At 42.8% G+C, this 20,330-nt stretch overlaps 1 protein-coding gene across 1 annotated transcript in view; it reads left to right on the top strand.

Annotated features, from left to right (window-relative positions):
* GGH (gamma-glutamyl hydrolase) overlaps positions 1 to 20,330 on the top strand; it is a 105,550-nt gene that overhangs the window by 26,700 nt on the left and 58,520 nt on the right. The window contains exon 9 of the mRNA XM_067017478.1: positions 869 to 985. Coding sequence (XP_066873579.1) covers positions 869 to 936 — 68 coding nt within the window. The 3' untranslated portion in view covers positions 937 to 985. The remainder of the gene's footprint in view (positions 1 to 868; positions 986 to 20,330) is intronic.

Here is a 20,330-nt window from a genome sequence, read left to right as displayed (position 1 = left end):
ATCTTCACTCACTCATCTATCCATAGACACTTAGGCTGCTTCTATATCTTGGCTGTTGTAAATAATGCTGCAGTGAACATGGGTACATAAATCTTTTCAAATTAGTGACCTTTGGTTTCTTCAGATAAATACCCAGGAGTGGAACTCCTGGATCATACGGTGGTTCTAATTTTAGTTTTTCGAGGGAACTCCATCCTGTTCTCCACAGTGGCTGCACCAGTTTACATTCCCACCAACAGTGCCTGAGGTTCTTTTTTCTGTGCACATCCTCACCAACACTTGTTCTTTCTTGTCTTTCGATAACAGCCATTTTGACGGGTGTGCGGTGGTATCTGACTTGGTTTAGATTTGCGTTTCCCTGATGATGAGTGATGTTGAGCATCTTGTCAGGTGCCTGTTGGCCATCTGTATGTCTGGAGACACTTTAAATCCTATCGCTAGTTCACTGTGATGTCTTTCTCCTCTGAGTCTCGGGAGTAGTGTGTGTGTGCGCGTGCGTGTGTGTGTGTATGTGCTCACGTACACACATTTCTGTTTCTGCTGCTTCAGCTCTGCAGTTAAAGTGCGCTCCTCTTACTGCAGAGTGTGTGTTTTTATCTCCCACAATGTTCAGCACAGTAGGTCCTTAATACTTGTGATCATTTGTGAATGTATTTTCTTCCATGGAAGATAATTTGAATGCTGTCATGTATTTACCTGGGTATATTTTAATATATTTCTCCATCTGTGTTTCCCTCCTCCACCCCTCAGCATCCCATATACCCTCACAAACACTGAAATTTAGGCATTCCTTGAGGACAACCAGTTAGAAGAGAGGATTTTTTGAGCTGTTTCTGACACTGTGTATCTGCTGTCCTTATTCTTCCAGAGATGCTGCTGGAGAAGGGAACATGGGAAGCAGAGAGAGTGATTGGGCAAGATGCTGGAGGAGATTAGGAACGGCTTTATGTGCAGAAAGATAGGAGCAATATTTGAAGACACTGAGGTAAACTGTACACTTTGGGCAGTAAAGCCACACAGAACACAGAAATCAAAGGGGGTCAACACATTTAATCAGTTGAAAAGACCTTAACGGGAGTGTGGCAGATTTAGTTTTTGTCCATGAGCACGAAGATTCCTTGTTAGGTCTTGACAGATGTGCCGTTTCTGGCTAATTCCATGTCTTTTGCCAATAGAAAAAGCTCCTCACCTCGTCAGGGTGAGCGTCCGTGGTTAGGACGGTCCTGTAGCTTCTAAAAGCACAGTGATAACTCGCACTAAAGTATTTAGGCCCAGTACCCGGCACATAGTAGGCCTTCAGTAAGTGCCCCTCCCCCCTCTGCAGTAATGGGACAGCCCTACGTATATGCTGGGAGCCTCTACTTTGCTATTAGAACAGCAAGAAAATCTTTCTCATAAGGGAAGAATTAGGAGAAAAAAATCTTTCGCTCCTTAGAAACAGAAACCTTGTTATTATTTAGCTTGTAGTTTTATTGCACTTAACAAATTTCCTTCTAAAATGAACAAAGTTTTTATTCCATATAACATTTTCATTCTCATAGTTTAAAATTAAGTGGAAGTATTTTGCAGTAATGAATCAGGAACACTAGATGTCAGGAGAAAATCAGCTAACCTGATGTTTAACAGATTGTGTTTACGTTCAACCGTTTAGGATAGTAGATTTTATTTTTTAATTTTTATTTTCTTATTAATTGAAGTGTAGTTGATTTACAGTGTTGTGCTAATCTCTGCTGTACCGCAAAGTGACTCAGTTATACACATGTATCCGTTCTTTTTTTCATATTCTTTTCCATTATGGTTTATCACAGGATACTGAGCACAGTTCCCTGTGCTATACAGTAGGACCTTGTTTTTTATCCATTCTAAATGTAATAGTTAGAACAGTAGATTTTATGTAGCTCATGATTCTGTGGGTCTGCTGGGCAGTCCTTTGGTCTGGGCAGGTAGTGAGTTAACACCCAGATGCCCTGCCTGAGACCCAGGTCCTTCTGAAGCAAGCCTGTGAGGCACTGAATGCATTGAGAGGGGGTTAATTCAATTCTGCATCTGTGAACTTTGTCCCAAGTGCTGGGCCAGTTGGCCACTGTGGCCCTTTTAAAACACTGAGATAGAACTGATCTGATAATTTTGTTCAGAGGTATGCTTTGATCCCCTTCTCTTTATCTTTTGTGTATCTGCTGTAGGTTTTTGCTTTGCAGTTACCATGAGGCTTACACAGAACATCTTATATTTATAACAGTCTCTTTTAAGCTGATAACTTAAATTTGAACACATACAAAATCTCTACATTTTTCCACTCTTCCTCGTCACATTTTAAGTTTTTTTATGTCACAATTTATATCTTTTTATATTGTGTACCCATTAACAAGTTATTGTCATTATAATCATTTTTAGTACTTTTATCTGAAGGACAAGTACTCTTGTCTTGAGTTATAAGTAATTTGCCCACGACCATTACAATGTTAGAGTATTCCGAATTTAACTATATATTTACATTTACCAGTGAGTTTTATACTTTTACATGTTTTTCACATGCTATGCTTTCATATATTTTCATGTTACTAATTACCATCCTTTTATTTCATCTTGAAGAACTCCCTCTAATGCTTCTTGTAAGGCCAGTCTAGTTGTGATGAAATCCTTTAGCTTTTGTTTTTCTGTGAAACTCTTTTTTTCTCCTTTGATTCTAAAGGACAACTTCGCCGAGTAGAGCATTCTTGGTTAGCGGTTTTTCTCTTTCAGCACTTTAAATATATCACCCCGGTTCCTTCTGGTCTACAAAGTTTCTGCTGAACAATTTGCTGATTGTCTTATGGGGGTTCCCTTGTGCATAATAAGTTTTCTCTTGTGCTTTTCAGATTTTCTCTTCGTCTTTACCTTTTGAAAATTCAGTTACAATGTGTATGGTTGTGGGTCTCTTTGGAGCCAGCTTATTTGGAAATCCAGGGCTTCCTAAATCTGGATGTCTGCTTCTTTCTCCATTTTAGGGAATTTTTCAGCTGTCATTTCTTTGAATAAGCTTTCTGCCCCTTTGCCTTTCTCTTCTTCTTCTGGCACCCGTAGAATGCATATATTGGTCTCCTTGTTGGTGTTCCAAAGTCCCTTAAGGTATTTTTACTATTTTTCATTATTATTTTTGCTGTTGTTTTTGTTCCTCTGATTGGATGAATTCCACTGCCCTATCCAAAGACAAATTTCACTAATCCTATCTTCTGCTTCATCTAGCCTGTGGTTGAATCCCTCTATTGAATTTTAGTTCCATTATTATATTCTTCAGCACTATGACTTCTATTTGGTACTTTTCTGCACTACCTATCTCATGTTGAAATTCTCATTTTGTGCATACAGTGCTCTCCTGACGTCTGGGAGCACCTTTATGTCCATATTCTGAACTCTCTATTGGGTAAATTGCTTATATTTGTATCATTAAGGTAGGTTTCTAGAGATTTATTTTGTTCTGTGTTGAACATATTCCTATTTCTTCATTTTCCTTGACTATCAGTGTTGGTTTTTGCACATTAGATAGAACAGTCACCTCTCTCAGACTTTACCAGCTGGTCTCCTGTAGGAGATGGACCTTGTCAATCAGCCTGGCCTACGCTCCTGGTTGCCTCTCAGACCTTTGTGAGTGTCTAAGCCACTGTCTTTTTCCTTAGTGGCTTCTAGTAGTTGCGGCTGTGTCAAGACTGTCAGTGCACCAAAGGGGGGGGGGGTTGCAGTCAGCACCTATAATGCAGGCTGATTAAAAACCAGACCCTCAGGGAAAGTATGTAGTCAAACCCCTTCCAGGGAGAAATTGGGAGCGGGCATTTTGCCTCCTCTCTCTGTGCCGACAAGTGTTTTGACACAGAGCATGCTCCTGCATCTGTTTGTTTGTTTGTTTGTTTGTTGCCATGCCATGCGGCTTGCGGGATCTTAGTTCCCCGACCAGGGATTGAACCGGGCCCTCGGCAGTGAAAGCACGGAGTCCTAACCACTGGACTGCCAGGGAAGTCCCTGCACCTGTTTAAAAACTGCTGTAGTCCTTTGGGACTTGTGAGTGCAAGCCTGTTGGTTCTCAGAGGGAGGACAGTTGCAGCCTGTCCCTTGGTCGACAGTCATGACGTTGGGGTGCTAGATGCGTGGACAGCTCCTTCCAGGGAGATACTGTTGTATTGCCCGAGTGATCCGGAGGGAGGAAGTGGGGGACACGCACACTGGCTCTCTGGGGCAGATCACAGTCAGCACCTAGATGCATGATAGCTAGAAACAAGGCTCTCAGGCAGCAGCTCATAAAGGACGCAGTTCAGTCCCTTGCAGAGATGGATGTCTTTGTCTGCTCCCTTTGCACTGAGCCCTAGGGGACAGCCAGGCTGAGGGTGCGTGCGCCCGTTAACAACTCTTCTTCGTTTGCTGAGTACTGTAGGGCTTGTGAGTGCCCGCCCTGTTGGCTTTCAGAGCTGAGTGATTTGGGGGCCCCTCCCTCCGGAGGCAGCCTTCAAAGTTGGGGCGTCAAATGTACAATCCAAACCTTTTTCTCCTCGCGGAGCAGCTGGGAGTTGGGGGGGGTCCCTTCCAATTGTATGGTGCTGTGCGGGGTTTGGGGTTATCGTAGGAGTGTGCCTCGGCCCTCCCTACCCGTTTTGATGTGGATGTTCTCTCTGTTTGCCACTGTGTCGGAGTCACTCAGCTAGTTTCTGGATTTCTCTCAGAGAGGGAATTGCTCCGTGTGTAGCTGTTTATTAGGTGGGTCTGTGGGAGGAGAGAAATTCAGGAGCTTCTTATGTTGCCACCTTGGTCTCGACCTAGATTTTTTTCTTTTGATGTTTATCTTTTTCTTTAAGCCTAGAAAATCCTTTCCTCTTTTTTATCTGTTTTCTTCATCTTTTTTTTTTTTTCCTGATTTTCTGTGGTGTAACTTTTAAACTCTGTAATGCAGATCAAAATCCATTTTACAGCGGGGTGTGGAGTTAGCAGCTAATTTTTATTCTACATTTACAACCAGCTTTTCTAGCATCAGCATCAAATAATCTCCTTCCCTACTTATTTACAATACTGTCTATAGAATATACTAAATTATGGTAAATGCTGTTTTGTATTATTTTGTTTCCTTAATTTCTGCTTATTCTTATGCCAATAGTACTAATTTAATTATAGTGGCTTTGTAATATATTTTAATATATGCTCAATCCTTTTTATTGTTTTCTTTAAAGAATTTTTTTTTTAAGTTGTTTATTTAATTTATTTATTTTTATGTTTGGCTGTGTTGTGTCTTCATTGCTGCACCCGGGCTTTCTCTAGTTGCGGCGAGCAGGGGCTACTCTTGGCTGCGGTGCGCAGGCCTCTCACTGCAGTGGCCTCTCCTGCTGCAGAGCACGGGCTTCAGTAGCTGTGTCTTGCAAGCTCCAGAGCGCAGGCTCAGAAGCTGTGGCGCACGGGCCCAGTTGCTCCGCGGCACGTGGGATCCTCCCGGACCGGGGCTCAAACCCGTGTCCCCTGAGTTGGCAGGCAGGTTCCCAACCACTGCGCCACCAGGGAAGCCCAAAGAATTTGTTTTGATATCCCTTTTATATGTTAAATGGATTAGAGGATTGATAAAAACTCACAGCTTTTCAGTGTTTAGCTTTTTTCATAAAGCAATATATAATGCATCCTTTATATCTCTTAATTGAGTTTTGTAGTTTCACATATGTTTCTTATTAGGATTTTTCGTAGCTATTTCCTTGTCTATTTCTATTCCTCAATGGAGTTTATTAATCTGCTTTCTTAAATGGAAATTTTAAAACATATGTCCCTTAAACTCATCAGAATAGGATGTATTTTAAAAATTTTAATAGGATTTTGTTTTTTCTTGTGGGTGTGGTGAGGACTTGGCGTACCAGCATTCCACTGACATTTGTGAATTTTGTGCCTGTTCTTTTCACTGAGCCATTTGTTAATTCTAGTAACTTTTCAATTGATTCCTAAAGGCTGATCATACTTATTATGTAATATATGTATATATAAATATCTATAATTATATATTATGCAAAAATATAATATGGTAGGATTATTAACTCACATTTTCTTTTTATACATATATGCAATATGCATTTTCCACATTCTATGTGATGATTCTTTCCTAGAAATAAAGACTGGAATGTGCATGTTAGAGTAAGGAGGGCTGAATCATTTGGATATTTAAATGGTGCAATTAAAGTAGCATGGTTAAGGTTTACAGGCTCCTACCTTACATAAATAAAAGCGTTAGAAGTGATGGAGTGAGCACAGTATGTAGTTTTCTGGTTGGCATTTTCCCAGACCAGCTATTTAGAGGTAGGATCAGATGTGTGTGGATTATTGCTGCTCTGGTGCTACAATTAAGCTTTTATCTTTGCTTTGCTTTCAAACCGAAAGGTCTGACAAACTATGTCCGTAGTGCCTTCAGGGCCTCTTGGAAGCCACACAAATGATGCCCTTGTGTTGAACTGTAATTTAAAGAAAGAAACTGATGCTGTGCTACTGAACTTGTGTCAAGATATTACAGCTCAGGTCTCATCACTTCTCATTAAGGCCTCGAGAATTCTATGAACTTTGCCAGTCTCTACCTTGGGTCATTTTAACGTGTTTCCATTCCGAAGTCTGGCTGCTAATTTTGATTTTTTTTCCCCTCTCTAGGAGTCCCTGAATTGTTATGGCATAAAAGTCATTTACTTTCCCCTTCATAGTAGAAAATTTCTGTTTTAGAAACTTTTATTTTGAAATAATTTGTGTTAGCAGAAAACTTGCAGTTATTGTACAAAGAATTCCTGTATATCCTTCACACAGATTACACGGTAGTTAACATTTTACACATCTGCATTATCATCCTCTCTTCCTCTGCTTTGTGTAATAATTCCTAAAAACAGGAATTTTTTTTACATAATAATGTTTAATTATCAACATCAACAGACTTTATTAAAATATTGCCAATTGTCCTGCTATTGTTCTCTACAGCAAATGAAAACAAAACGGGGTGTCTGGGATCTAATCCAGAATCACATGCTGCCTGCAGTTGTCATGTCTTCTTAGTCTCCTTTAATCTGTTCCTCAGTCTTTGACTTTCATGACCTTGAATTGGTGAAGACTGTAGGCGAGTTGTTTTGTGGAAGCGTTCTTTAATCCTAAAAATCCTAAATCTTCAACTAATTCCAAAGGCAGGACCTTTAATTTGCAATTGAGTTCTTGTTACCTTAATTTTCCCAGATGTAACCTGAAGACATTTATCTCCTAATTATGATAAAAGAAGTCAACGTACAGGGGTAGAAACATGGGGAGGGAATTGACATTTGCTGGGCACCTGCGAAGTCCCTGGACTGGGTAGCTGATATACATTTCGTTTAATTAGCACATCCATCATGTAGCATAAATTATTATTATTATTGCTACTACCCACATTTTGCAATTGAGGAAACAGATGCTCAGAGATTGTAACCTGCTCATAAGTAAGATAATGTTGAGAGTGACACTGAACGTAGGCATAGAACCACAATCCTTAGAAAGGTGAACAAATCGCCAAGTAAAAGGGAAATTCAGTGCATGTCATCATATGAGTGTTTAATTTTTCAAATTTAACTACACATAATCAGCAAAAAAAAAAACCCCAAAAAACAACCAAACACAAAAAAACTGTAATGATGAAAAAAATCGCAGGGTGACAGCTCAATCCCTCCTCTGTAAAGACCTCTAACAACTAACTCATCTGACTGGTGCCCCCAGAATCCAACCACTCCGGACCATTTCTGCCATCACTTCTGTGGTCAAAGCCACCCCCAGCTCTCACCTGGAATATTGCAACAGTCCCCTCACCTGTCACTTGTTTCTGCTTCTGCACTCCCAATTGTCTCTTCTCAACAAAGGAGCCAGAGTGATTCTTTTGTATCATTTTTTTTTTTTTAGAGGCCGCATGTAAGTGATATCACATATCTGCCTTTCTCTGTCTGGCTGACTTCACTTAGCATGATCATCTCCAGGCCCATCCATGTTGCTGCAAATGGCATTATTTCCTTCTTTTTTATGGCTGAGTAGTATGCCACTGTATATATGTACCACATCTTCTTTATCCATTCCTCTGTCCAGAGTGATTCTTTAGAAACCTGGGTCTCATCATATTACTCTTCGGCTGCTTCCTAAATCGCTCAGGGTAACAGCTGGCCTTGTGCACTGGCCTCTGAGGTCTCGGGATCCGGCATCATCTCCATCCTTCCCGCCCTTCCTCACTCCTGCCTCCGCTGTGCCAGCCTCCTTCCCGGGTCTCCCCCTCCCAGCCGCTTCCACGCCTGACCTTTGCCCTTGTGCTCCCGACCTGAAATGCCCTTCCCCGCAGAGCTGCTGGCCATGCCCTGCCTTCCTTCCTCCCTTCCAGTCTCTGCTTAAATGTCACCCTCTGAACGAGCCTTTCCCGATCACTCCACATAAAACTCTCGTCCTGGCGCTGCCTCCTCGCTTTCCCTGCTTTCTTTGTTTCCACAGCACAGAAAATGGTCTGATGTAGTTTTATTTACTTGCTCACGTCATTATTCTTCACCTCATCACCTAGAACATCACCTAGAACTTGCATGACGGTGAGGACTATTTTATTTATCCTTCACCACTGTCTGCGTGTGGTTGGTGCCGATTAAACACCCAGTGAAGAGCTGTGTGTTCAATGCTGATAAAACTCCTGACGGGGCTGAACTTGGGTGTACGGTTCACAAGTACTGGACTTCAGGGGTGAATTAGAGTATTTTAAATGGAAATTTTGACTATACTTAACTTTTGCTTTATCCACTCACTTTACCACTTCATCCCCTGAGTAAGAGTTGACTCCACTCTAGAAGACCATGGCTGTGTGGCCTCTTTCATAAAATAAGTAACAAAAACCTGGCAACCCAAAGGTCTTTAAAGCCTCTGACGACAATTAGTAAGTAAGTGCCGGTGTTAAGGGCCTCAAGCGTCCAATATACTTAAAAAATGTACTAGGCTCATAGCTTCAATTTTAATCATTCAACCCCCAAAACATGAGGCTTTCTTTTTTTTTTTTTGAATTTAATTTTATTTATTTTCTATACAGCAGTTCTTATTAGTTATCTATGTTATACATATTAGTGTGTACATGTCAATCCCATTCCATCCCACCACTACCGCCCCCCTACTTTCCCCCCTTGGTGTCCATATGTTTGTTCAAAACATGAGGCTTTCTTGCTTCCAACTCAAAACCCTTGTCAGCCCAGCACCATACACAGAAAGGAACATAAATCTGACTCCATAAAGCCCTGAGGAGAAATAGGTCTTCAGGTGAAGTTTTCATTTTGTTTTTTTATGAGGCTATGGAGGAGGGGGCGATTGCATGGTCACAGACACACTAAGATTTCCCACCACTCTCTGTAGACACTGTGCATCATTAAAGCTCCTTAGTTACTCCAACGTCCTTCCCTTTCTGCTCCTGCAAGCTCCCCCGGACCTTGCCCTCTTCCTCCTCGGTCACCCGTCCTGTCCCCAGTCTCTTTCTCCATGTGTCTCATGACATTTGCAGATCAGTCATGACTAATGTAGATCAATGTAGCTTTTCTTGGTTCTCTTGGCAACAACCTGCTTCCACACTGAGCACAACAAAGGGGGAGAAGTGGGAAGGAGGGTTTTCGTCTCCCTCAGACACAGGCTGAGCTCCTCCATCGCTGGTAGCACAGTGAATTCTCTCTCCTTCTTAGCTGAGCTCAGTGCCCCTGGTTCTTGCCCTGCAGCCCGCACCATTTGAATGAATGAGCTGAAGAGCACGGAGGACAAACATCTGAAAGATCCACTGCCCGCGATTAAGCATGCAACAGGCTGTGCCTTTGCCGTGCCCATCTCATTGTGGTTCATTCGCTTAATATTAACATACTCTCAAATCTACATAAGCCACCTGCTTTTCCTCCACGTTCACTGAGCCCTGATGCGTTAAGCATCTGTAACACAATTTCTCTTTATGTCATTAAAAATGGGTAGGTGTTTGGGCTTCCCTGGTGGCGCCGTGGTTGAGAGTCCGCCTGCCGATGCAGGGGACACGGGTTCGTGCCCCGGTCCGGGAAGATCCCACAGGCCGTGGAGCGGCTGGGCCCTTGAGCCGTGGCCGCTGCGCCTGCGCGTCCGGAGCCTGTGCTCCGCAACGGGAGAGACCACAGCAGTGAGAGGCCCGCGTACCACAAAAAAAAAAAAAAAAAAAAAAAAAAAAAGGGTAGGTGTTAATGTAAATACCAGTTGGAAAGCTGGAGTCATTTCTCAGATTTTTTCAGTCATGCTGTTTGCTGTATTATTATTGTGGATCAGTCTACTTTGGGTACAATTTTACAGTGTCATCAAAGTCCTACTCTAACACTTAGATCCCAAATGAAAGGCTCAACGGCCTCAGTTAACACCCCAGTGACGTGGGTTTAATATTACGGTTCACCTGTTTTTGCTGTTTACTTTCCTGAGCTTCAGCCAAACTAAAGAAACTATGAAAACAGAGTCCGATTGCCCGTGAAAGAAAATGCCACCTTCCTCAGTAAAAAGAAAACCTGGCTTCTTCTAGGTTGGTGCCTTGGGGAGGGGCTCTACACTTGGTGCCGAAGGAAATGCAGACCCCCCGGTGCCTCTGCTCTTCCCCGCGCGATGCCTGAGTCACAGTGGCTTCAAGGGCAAGCCCTGCCCTTGAACGCTCTCACTCAAAGGAAGAGCTGTGGCCTCTTCTCCCAGTAGCCCGTGGCATGGCTGCTTTAAGGTCAAAACCTTTTGTTTATGTATTACCAACTTGAATTTTCCTGAACAGATTATACAAGGGAAGTCTACAAAGTCTTCTTTGATGGTCTATGTCCCCAGCCACCCAGCCCTCCCTCCCCAGACGACCAGTGTAACTGATTTCTCTCAAATACATGATAGGATTCCTCTCTTCCCCTATCACCAACGCGACAGAACACTGCACACACTGCCACAAGTGGCTCTGACCCTTGCTCTGTCTTGGAAATCCTCCAACACACAGAGTTCCTCTTTCTTTTCTGATGGCCACGTGATAACCCATTGCATGGCTCTACCGTGATTTATTTAGGCCGTTTCCTACCAATAGGCACTTGGGTTGTTTCCAATCTTTTCCTGCACCAAATGTTTCAACAAAAACAGTGAAGAACTTTTTTGCACATATGTGGCATCTGTAGGACAACTTTCTAGAAATTGCTGGGTCAAAGAATAGGTGCATCTTTAATGTTAGTATCTAGCGCCAAATGTACGCTAATGATATTTTAATTTACACTCCTCCCCAACACACACAAGTAACGTGTGTTGCATTCAGCAAGATTTTACAAAAGGCTCGGGAGTAAGGTAAGGAGATAAACCTAGGGACCTGATTTTAGACAGCATGGTTCATGAGCTGTGGCTCACTCTTCTTTATTTTTTTTCTTTATTTTTATTTTTTGCGGCTGCACCACGTGGCTTGCAGGGTCTTAGTTCCCCGACCAGGGCCCCCTGCAGTGGAAGCACAGAGTCCTAACCGCTGGACCACCAGGCAATCCCTTCACTCTTCTATACTTTGGGATCCATTAGAGCAATCCTTCCTGACTTATAACTTTGCTTGTACAGAGCAGAACCTCTCAGTGAGGTAGGGGACTTTTTTACCCCCTCACCTACCTCACATCCTCCAGCTTCTCTGAGCCAGAAGGTAACACAAGATGCCTTAGGTAATACAACTCAGGGAATAGAAAGCACAGTATTTTTCCCATCTCCACCCTCCCAACATCAACGTCTTGCCCAACTAGGTCTGATGCCCGAGGCTGAGCAGTAGGTAGGTAGCAAAAACCTTGAGGAGACCAAGGGTCCTGGAAGGTAGACAAGGGGGAAGGGACGAGGGGGGAGAGCTTTCTCTACTGACCGGAGAGGGAGGCTCGATGGTGTCCCTGGAGTATGTGGTGGATGACATCATTGTTGACCTGTACCGTATTTTAGGGATGTAGAAAGATTCAGATTAAGATAGTCATTATTATTCTACGGGAGCTTAAAATTCAAGGACAATTTCTTTGGCTCCCAATTCTTGAATTTTCTTAAATTTTGGTGAAATTCTAATACAACAAATACCCATTACAATGAAAAAAAAAAAACGAAACAAAACTATTTTTAATAAAAGATGCTGTGGCAGAGTTTGCTATTATGTTCACTATATTCCACTTCCTTTTCTTTCTGGGCCAGAGCTAGATTCTCTTCTCTGCTTTCCTTGCTGTTTGGGGGGATCCCTGTGACTAGGTTCTGGGCTGAGGGAAGTAGGCAGAAGTCCCGTGAACCATTTCCAGGCCTGGCCCCTAATAACCCCACCGTGAATTCCTTTGTCCTCTCTTTTTTTTCTCCGTTTGAGCTGCTGGAGGCAAAAGACTCCCAGGCCTTAGGCCATGGTAAAAGCAGAACACAGGATGAGCCTGGGGTCCTGAATTCTGTTTTATTTATTCATTTATTATAAAAGGAGGAAACTTTTTTCTTAAATTAATTAATTTTATTTTGGGCTGCGTTGCGTCTTTGTTGCTGCGCGCGGGTTTTCTCTAGTTGCAGCGAGCGGGGGCTACTCTTTGTTGCGGTGCCCGGGCTTCTCATTGCAGTGGCTTCTCTTGTTGCGGAGCACGGGCTCTAGGCACACATGCTTCAGTAGTTGTGGCATGAGGGCTCAGTAGTTGTGGCATGAGGGCTCAGTAGTTGTGGCTTGAGAGCTCTGGAGCGCAGGCTCAGTAGTTAAGGCACAAGGGCTTAGTTGCTCTGCAGCACGTGGGATCTTCCCGGACCAGGGCTCGACCCCATGTCCCCTGCATTGGCAGGCGGATTCTTAGCCGTTGCGCCACCAGGGAAGCCCCCGAATTCTGCCTTAGAAGAGCAACTCAGGAAAACCTCAGTTTTGTGCCCTCGTTAGGTGGATGTTAGTTCTCTCCTTGGATTGGTCTTTGCTGGCAGGTTACTGTAACATCAAGTATATATGTGCTTCTGGGTAAGAAGTCATGAAAGTAGGTATAGGATTCAACTTCATTGTATAGCTTTCCCCAATTTTAAATAAAAACTTTTATCCTTAATTGGTAGAAGGAGTCAGCTAACTCTTGATGGAACCTCCTGAAATGAAAAACAAAATAGGAGTCCATTCTGTGTGTTAGAAGGTACTTCTGAGTATAGTAAACTGTATGTCAGTGGCCCCAGCCCTTGGACTACAAGTGTTAGAGCCGAAGTGAGCCATGGCTGTAAGAGCAGCTTGTTGGTCTTTGGCAGGGGCAGGTGAAGAGGGAAAAAGGTGGGGGGGGGTGGGGTTGAAAGGGACAGAATGGGTGAGGGGAGACTCATGTTCGTAGGGGACTCACTAATATGTCAGGGCCTGTGTTACCTGCTTTCTGAGTATTTTCTCAACAACCAAATGGGATAGATGTCAGCCTCCTTTTATAGATAAGAAACTCAAAGATGTGGAGTTAATGAGTCGGGGATCTGGGCGCTAAAGGAACGTGGAGAAGGGAGTCCCCACCTACCCGAAATGCAGGCAGGTTAGGGATGCGAGGAAGGAAAATCAGAGAAGAAAGGAGAGGGGAGGGGACCAGGGCAGAGTGCGGGGTACAGGGTCACCCACAGTAACACCTCCTCTCCAACAGCCCACTCCTCCACCCTCTGAAGCTGTTTGCACGTAACCATGCCTGCAACTCAGGGAAATTGTCTTGATTCCCGAGGACCCTTGTCCTTTAAGGAATTGTTCGACTAAGAGCTCTAAAAGGACCACATTAGCTGAAGATATCCAGCCTTCTTTATTTCTCATTACCAAAAGGACAAAGAGAATCAGGCACCATCGGTCCATCAGGTCCTCATCAGAGCCCTTTAATATCACCATTTAAGGAGGCATCAGCGTTTGGGGAAAATACTTTTTTTTTAACGTCTTTATTGGAGTATAATTGCTTTACAGTCTTGTGTTAGTTTCTGCTGTACAACAAAGTGAATCAGTTATACATATACATATGTCCCCATATCTCTTCCCTCTTGCGTCTCCCTCCCTCCCACCCTCCCTATCCCACCCCTCCTATCCCACCCCTCTAGGCAGTCACAAAGCACCGAGCTGATCTCCCTGTGCTATGCGGCTGCTTCCCACTAGCTATCTATTTTACATTTGGTAGTGTATATATGTCCATGCCACTCTCTCACTTCGTCCCAGCTTACGCTTCCCCCCTCCCCGTGTCCTCAAGTCTATTCTCTATGTCTGAGTCTGTATTCCTGTCCTGCCCATATGTTCTTCAGAACTTTTTTTTTTTTTAGATTCCATATATGTATTAGCATATGGTATTTGTTTTTCTCTTTCTGACTTACTTCACTCTGTATGACAGACTCTAGGTCCATCCACCTCACTACAAATAACTGTTTCATTTCTTTTTATGGCTGAGTAATATTCCATTGTATATATGTGCCACATCTTCTTTATCCATTCATGTGTTGATTGACATTTAGGTTGCTTCCATGTCATGGCTACTGTAAACAGAGCTGCAGTGAACATTGTGGTGCATGACTCTTTTGAATTATGGTTTTCTCAGGGTATATGCCCAGTAGTGGGATTGCTGGGTCATATGGTAGTTTTATTTTTAGTTTTTTAAGGAACCTCCATACTGTTCTCCTTAGTGGCTGTATCAATTTACATTCCCACCAATAGTGCAAGAGGGTTCCATGTTCTCCACACCCTCTCCAGTATTTATTGTTTGTAGACTTTTTGATGATGGCCATTCTGACCAGTGTGAGTGATACCTCACTGTACTTCTGATTTGCATTTCTCTAATGATCAGTGATGTTGAGCATCCTTTCATGTGTTTGTTGGCAACCTGTGTATCTTCCTTGGAGAAATATCTATTTAGGTCTTCTGCCCATTTTTGGATTGGGATGTTTGTTTTTTTGATATTGAGCTGCCTGAGCTGCTTGTATATTTTGGAGATTAATCCTTTGTCAGTTGCTTTGTTTGCAAATATTTTCTCCCATTCTGAGGGTTGTCTTTGTGTCTTGTTTATGGTTTCCTTTGCTTTGCAAAAGCTTTTAAGTTTCATTAGGTCCCATTTGTTTACTTTTGTTTTTATTTCCATTTCTCTAGGAGGTGGGTCACAAAGGATTTTGCTGTGATTTATGTCATAGAGTGTTCTGCCTATGTTTTCCTCTAAGGGTTTTATAGTGTCTGGCCTTACATTTAGGTCTTTAATCCATTTCAAGTTTATTTTTGTGTATGGTGTTAGGAAGTGTTCTAATTTCGTTCTTTTACATGTAGCTGTCCAGTTTTCCCAGCACCACTTATTGAACAAGCTGTCTTTTCTCCAGTGTATATTCTTGCCTCCTTTATCAAAGATAAGGTGAACATATGTGCGTGGGTTTATCTCTGGGCTTTCTATCCTGTTCCATTGATCTATAGTTCTGTTTTTGTGCCAGTACCATACTGTCTTGATTACTCTAGCTTTGTAGTACAGTCTGAAGTCAGGGAGCCTGATTCCTCCAGCTCCGTTTTTCTTTCTCAAGATTGCTTTGGCTATCTGGGTTCTTTTGTGTTTCCATACAAATTGTCAAATTTTTTGTTCTAGTTCTGTGAAAAATGCCATTGGTAGTTTGGTAGGGATTGCACTGAATCCGTAGATTGCTTTGGGTAGTAGAGTCGTTTTCACAATGTTGATTCTTCCAATCCAAGAACATGGTATATTTCTCCATCTGTTTGTATCATCTCTAATTTCTTTCATCAGTGTCTTATAGTTTTCTGCATATAGGTCTTTTGTCTCCTCAGGTAGGTTTATTCCTAGGTATTTTATTCTTTTTGTTGCAGTGGTAAATGGGAGTGTTTCTTTAATTTCACTCTCAGATTCTTCATCATTAATGTATAAGAATGCCAGAGATTTCTGTGCATTAATTTTGTATCCTGCTACTTTACCACATTCATTGATTAGTCCTAGTAGTTTTCTGGTAGCATGCTTAGGATTCTCTATGTATAGTATCATGTCATCTGCAAACAGTGACAGTTTTACTTCTTCTTTTCAGATTTGGATTCCTTTTATTTCTTTTTCTTCTTTGATTGCTGAGGCTAAAACTTCCAAAACTATGTTGAATAATAGTGGTGGGAGGGGGCAACCTTGTTTTGTTCCTAATCTTAGAGGAAATGGTTTCAGTTTGTCACCATTGAGAATGATGTTGGCTGTGGGTTTGTCGTATATGGCCTTTTTTATGTTGAGGTAGGTTCCCTCTATGCCTGCTTTCTGGAGGGTTTTTTATCATAAATGGGTGTTGAATTTTGTCAAGAGCTTTTTCTGCATCTATTGAGATGATCATATGGTTTTTCTCCTTCAATTTGTTAACATGGTGTATCACATTGATTGATTTGAGTATACTGAAGAATCCTTGCATTCCTGGGATAAACCCCACTTGATCATGGTGTATAATCCTTTTAATGTGCTGCTGGATTCTGTTTGCTAGTATTTTGTTGAGGATTTTTGCATCTATGTTCATCAGTGATATTCACCTGTAGTTTTCTTTTTTAGTGACGTCTTTGTCTGGTTTTGGTATCAGGGTGATGGTGGCCTCATAGAATGAGTTTGGGAGTGTTCCTCCCTCTGATATATTTTGGAAGAGTTTGAGAAGGATGGGTGTTAGCTCTTCTCTAAATGTTTGATAAAAGTTGCCTGTGAAGCCATCTGGTCCTGGGCTTTTGTTGGAAGATTTTTAATCACAGTTTCAATTTCAGTGCTTGTGATTGGTTTGTTTATATTTTCTATTTCTTCCTGGTTCAGTCTCAGAAGGTTGTGCTTTTCTAAGAATTTGTCCATTTCTTCCAGGTTGTCCATTTTATTGGCATAGAGTTGCTTGTAGTAATCTCTCATGATCCTTTGTATTTCTGCAGTGTCAGTTGTTACTTCTCCTTTTTCATTTCTAATTCTATTGATTTGAGCCTTCTCCCTTTTTTCTTGATGAGTCTGGCTAATGGTTTATCAATTTTGTTTATCTTCTCAAAGAACCAGTTTTTAGTTTTATTGGTCTTTGCTATTGTTTCCTTCATTTCTTTTTCATTTATTTCTGATATCTTTATGATTTCTTTCCTTCTGCTAACTTTGGGGTTTTTTTGTTCTTCTTTCTCTAATTACTTTAGGTGTAAGGTTAGGCTGTTTATTTGAGATGTTTCTTGTTTCCTAAGGCAGGATTGTATTGCTATATACTCCCCTCTTAGAATTGCTTTTGCTGCATCCCATAAGTTTTGGGTCATCATGTTTTCATTGTCATTTGTTTCTAGGTGTTTTTTGATTTCTTCATGTGATCTCTTGGTTATTTAGTAGTGTATTGTTTAGCCTCCATGTGTTTGTATTTTTTACAGTTTTTTTCCCCTGTAATTGATATCTAGTCTCATAGCGTTGTGGTTGGAAATGATACTTGATTCAATTTCAATTTTCTTAAATTTACCAAGGCTTGATTTGTGACACAAGATATGATCTATCCTGGAGAATGTTCCATGAGAACTTGAGAAGAAAGTGTATTCTGTTGTTTTGGGATGGAATGTCTATAAATATGAATTAAGTCCATCTTGTTTAATGTGTGATTTAAAGCTTGTGTTTCCTTATTTATTTTCATTTTGGATGATCTGTCCATTGGTGAAAGTGGGCTGTTAAAGTCCCTTACTATGATTGTGTTACTATCGATTTCCCCTTTTATTGCTGTTAGCATTTGCCTTATGTATTGAGTTGCTCCTATGTCAGTGCATAACTATTTACAATTGAGGGGAGGTGGGGCCCTGGGTAGGGGCATAGGGGCAGGACTTGGGCTCTGCATGCAGGATGGAGGCTCCCAGGACAGAGGATCAGGCCCGGGAGCCCAACAGGCTTCCCAGTGCCTGGTGGCCCCCTTCCCTTCCGGTCCTTCGTGCCCCTCCCCCACCATCTCCCCCAGGGTCTCCCCGGTCCCCGCTGGACCCCTAACCGTGGGTGGGTCCTGCTGGGTGAAGGAACTCCTCCCCTCCCCCAGCCGCCCCTCAGGGGTGCAGGTCCCGGAGGTCTGGCCTTTACTTGTGCTTCCCCTTCCGTCCCTCCCACTCCCTTAGGCCCCGCACGGCTGGAGGGGCCTCGGTGGGTAGAGGGTCAGGCCCGGGATCTCAGCAGGTTCCCACGGGCCCAGGTGGGAAAGGGAAACCTGGCCACGCTCCCTTTTGATTCTCTGCCCTCCCTGTGGTTCCCCAGTTTCCCCGTGGGGGTGTGGGATCCCTTCCCCTCCCCCAGCCGTCCCTCAGGGGCTCCAGCCCCCTCCCTCCTCCATTTCTCCTCCCCCTTCACTGCCCCCACGCCCCGCGTCCTACCTGGTCTCTGGGGGTTCCTCCTGTCCCCTTAGGTGTCCGTGGTCCCCCACCGGTGCCTGGTAGGTGCCCTAGTTGTGAGGAGATGCGAATTGACTCCTCGCGGAAAATACTTTTTGAAAGCAAACTTAATGAAGTCATTTCTACATCATCTGGAAGCAGAAATATCTTTTATGATTGAATTTCTACTCCCAACACGTTGACCAGTGTCGGGGTTTATTATGTGTCACGGTGAGATGAACAAGCATCTTTGCTTGTTCTTTGCTTGTACTTTGCTCTGCGTGGGCCTAGGTGTATCCTCAAAGGATAAAATGAAATTAAATTTCAGCCTAAGTAAGAGGCATAATGCAGGGCCCTTGTTCTTCACCAACCATTCTGGTTTTTGAAGATGCATGCAGTTCCTAGTATTTGCTGGTATTTGTTACCCAAAGAGGTAGCATTGGCGGTGACTTGACTTACCCATGGGACCCAGTGCCCTTCAGTGGTTTCTCACTGGATGCAATCTCCACTTGCACTGACCTACAAGGCTCTGAATCTGGCTACTCCCCCCTGCTCCCCACCTCCCAGCCTTTTCTCATGTCTCTCTTCCACACTCACTGTACTCCAGCCACGGAGGGCTGCGTTCAGTTCCTTGCTGGCATCTGCCTCTTTCCCAACTATAGTCTTTGCACTTGCAATGAAATCAGAGGTGTCACCTGGCCACTCTGTCCAAGATAGGGCCTCATTCCACGTCCTTCACTCTCTACCACATCATTCTGTTTGTGTTTTCATGGCACTTATCATAATCTGAATTTATTTTTAATGTGTTCGTTGGATGTGGTTATTGGGTTTGTCTTTGCTCATCAAGACGTGAGCTCTTTGAGGGCTGCTGGAGACCAAGTCCCTGGAACTTTTCCTTTGTCTTTAGGAAATTTTATAATTGCAGATGACTATTGGTTAGCATTTCTTCACCTTCTCTGGTAAGAAAGGTAACTCCCCAGACAAACACTGGTAAATGTTAGCTGAAGTCCCATAGAGCCGGAGCAAGGATCTAGCGGGCTCCCCGTCCTGTAACCAGTCAAGACACAGAGAATCATAATGTGAACCCCTTGAAAGAAGGAATCGTGTCTGTTTGGCTCAAGGCTAACGCCAGTGTCTGGCCCAGAGCCTGGCACGTTATAGACGTTCAATATCTACTTGTCGAAAGAGTGAGTAAATAAAACTGCAGTAAGATCATTCTTCTGGGTGAACCTGGAGGATCTCAGAGGATGCAAGAGGTGCCAGGAGACTGAAAATGGGCCATCAATGTGAGAATTTTCAAGTGGAGGGAAGTAGATTTCACAAATCTTAAACTGATGAAGTTAGTGAAAAATCCCAAGTAAGACACTAAGATGTGACTTATAAAATCTTGTAAAAACCAAGTGTGGTCTTTAAGAACTAGTATCAATTCAGGTCCGATATATTATTTCTTCTTCATAAAATGAATACACTAGACTACACTAGGGAGACAGCAAAGTGAAGACTCTGGGCTTCCGAACGGCACTCGGTCTAAAAGTAGTGCATCACCCCAGACGCTCAGGAGGCATCTGAGGGCTGGCCGATGGGAGTAACGTGATAATCTGGCAATACTCACTGTCTAACTTGCCTTACTCAACAATGTGTAGCCTCTGGATGAAAAAATGGTTGAGCATCTGTAAGTCACATGAATTTGAGAAGCATAACCAATAGTTTGGTTTAAAAAATCAGAATTTAAAGTGATATAATCATATTGAAATGATTGGCTGAATCCAACAAATTAACTTTAATAGGAGTCAATGGAAGCACCTGAGATTGAGTCCGATAAACGTGTTGGACAGACGCAGGATGGGGAGTTTTCACTTAAAAGTAGGAGCATATAGCGGGGGGGAAGCCTCAACCTTATGGCTCTAGGTGATAGAAGAATCAGTGGGAAAGCACAGGGTAACATCACTGCCAAAAAAGCTAACGTGATTCACATTCATAAAGCACTCATAAAACTCGCAATGTAGTAGGTGTAGTTAGGGTTCAACATGTAATTATGGAAGCAGGA

The sequence above is a fragment of the Kogia breviceps genome, chromosome 17 (genome assembly GCF_026419965.1).
Source record: "Kogia breviceps isolate mKogBre1 chromosome 17, mKogBre1 haplotype 1, whole genome shotgun sequence".
Taxonomy (NCBI): Eukaryota; Metazoa; Chordata; class Mammalia; order Artiodactyla; family Physeteridae; genus Kogia; species Kogia breviceps.
The sequence above is the reverse complement of the archived record's forward strand: the minus strand, read 5'-3'. Positions and strand labels throughout refer to the sequence as shown.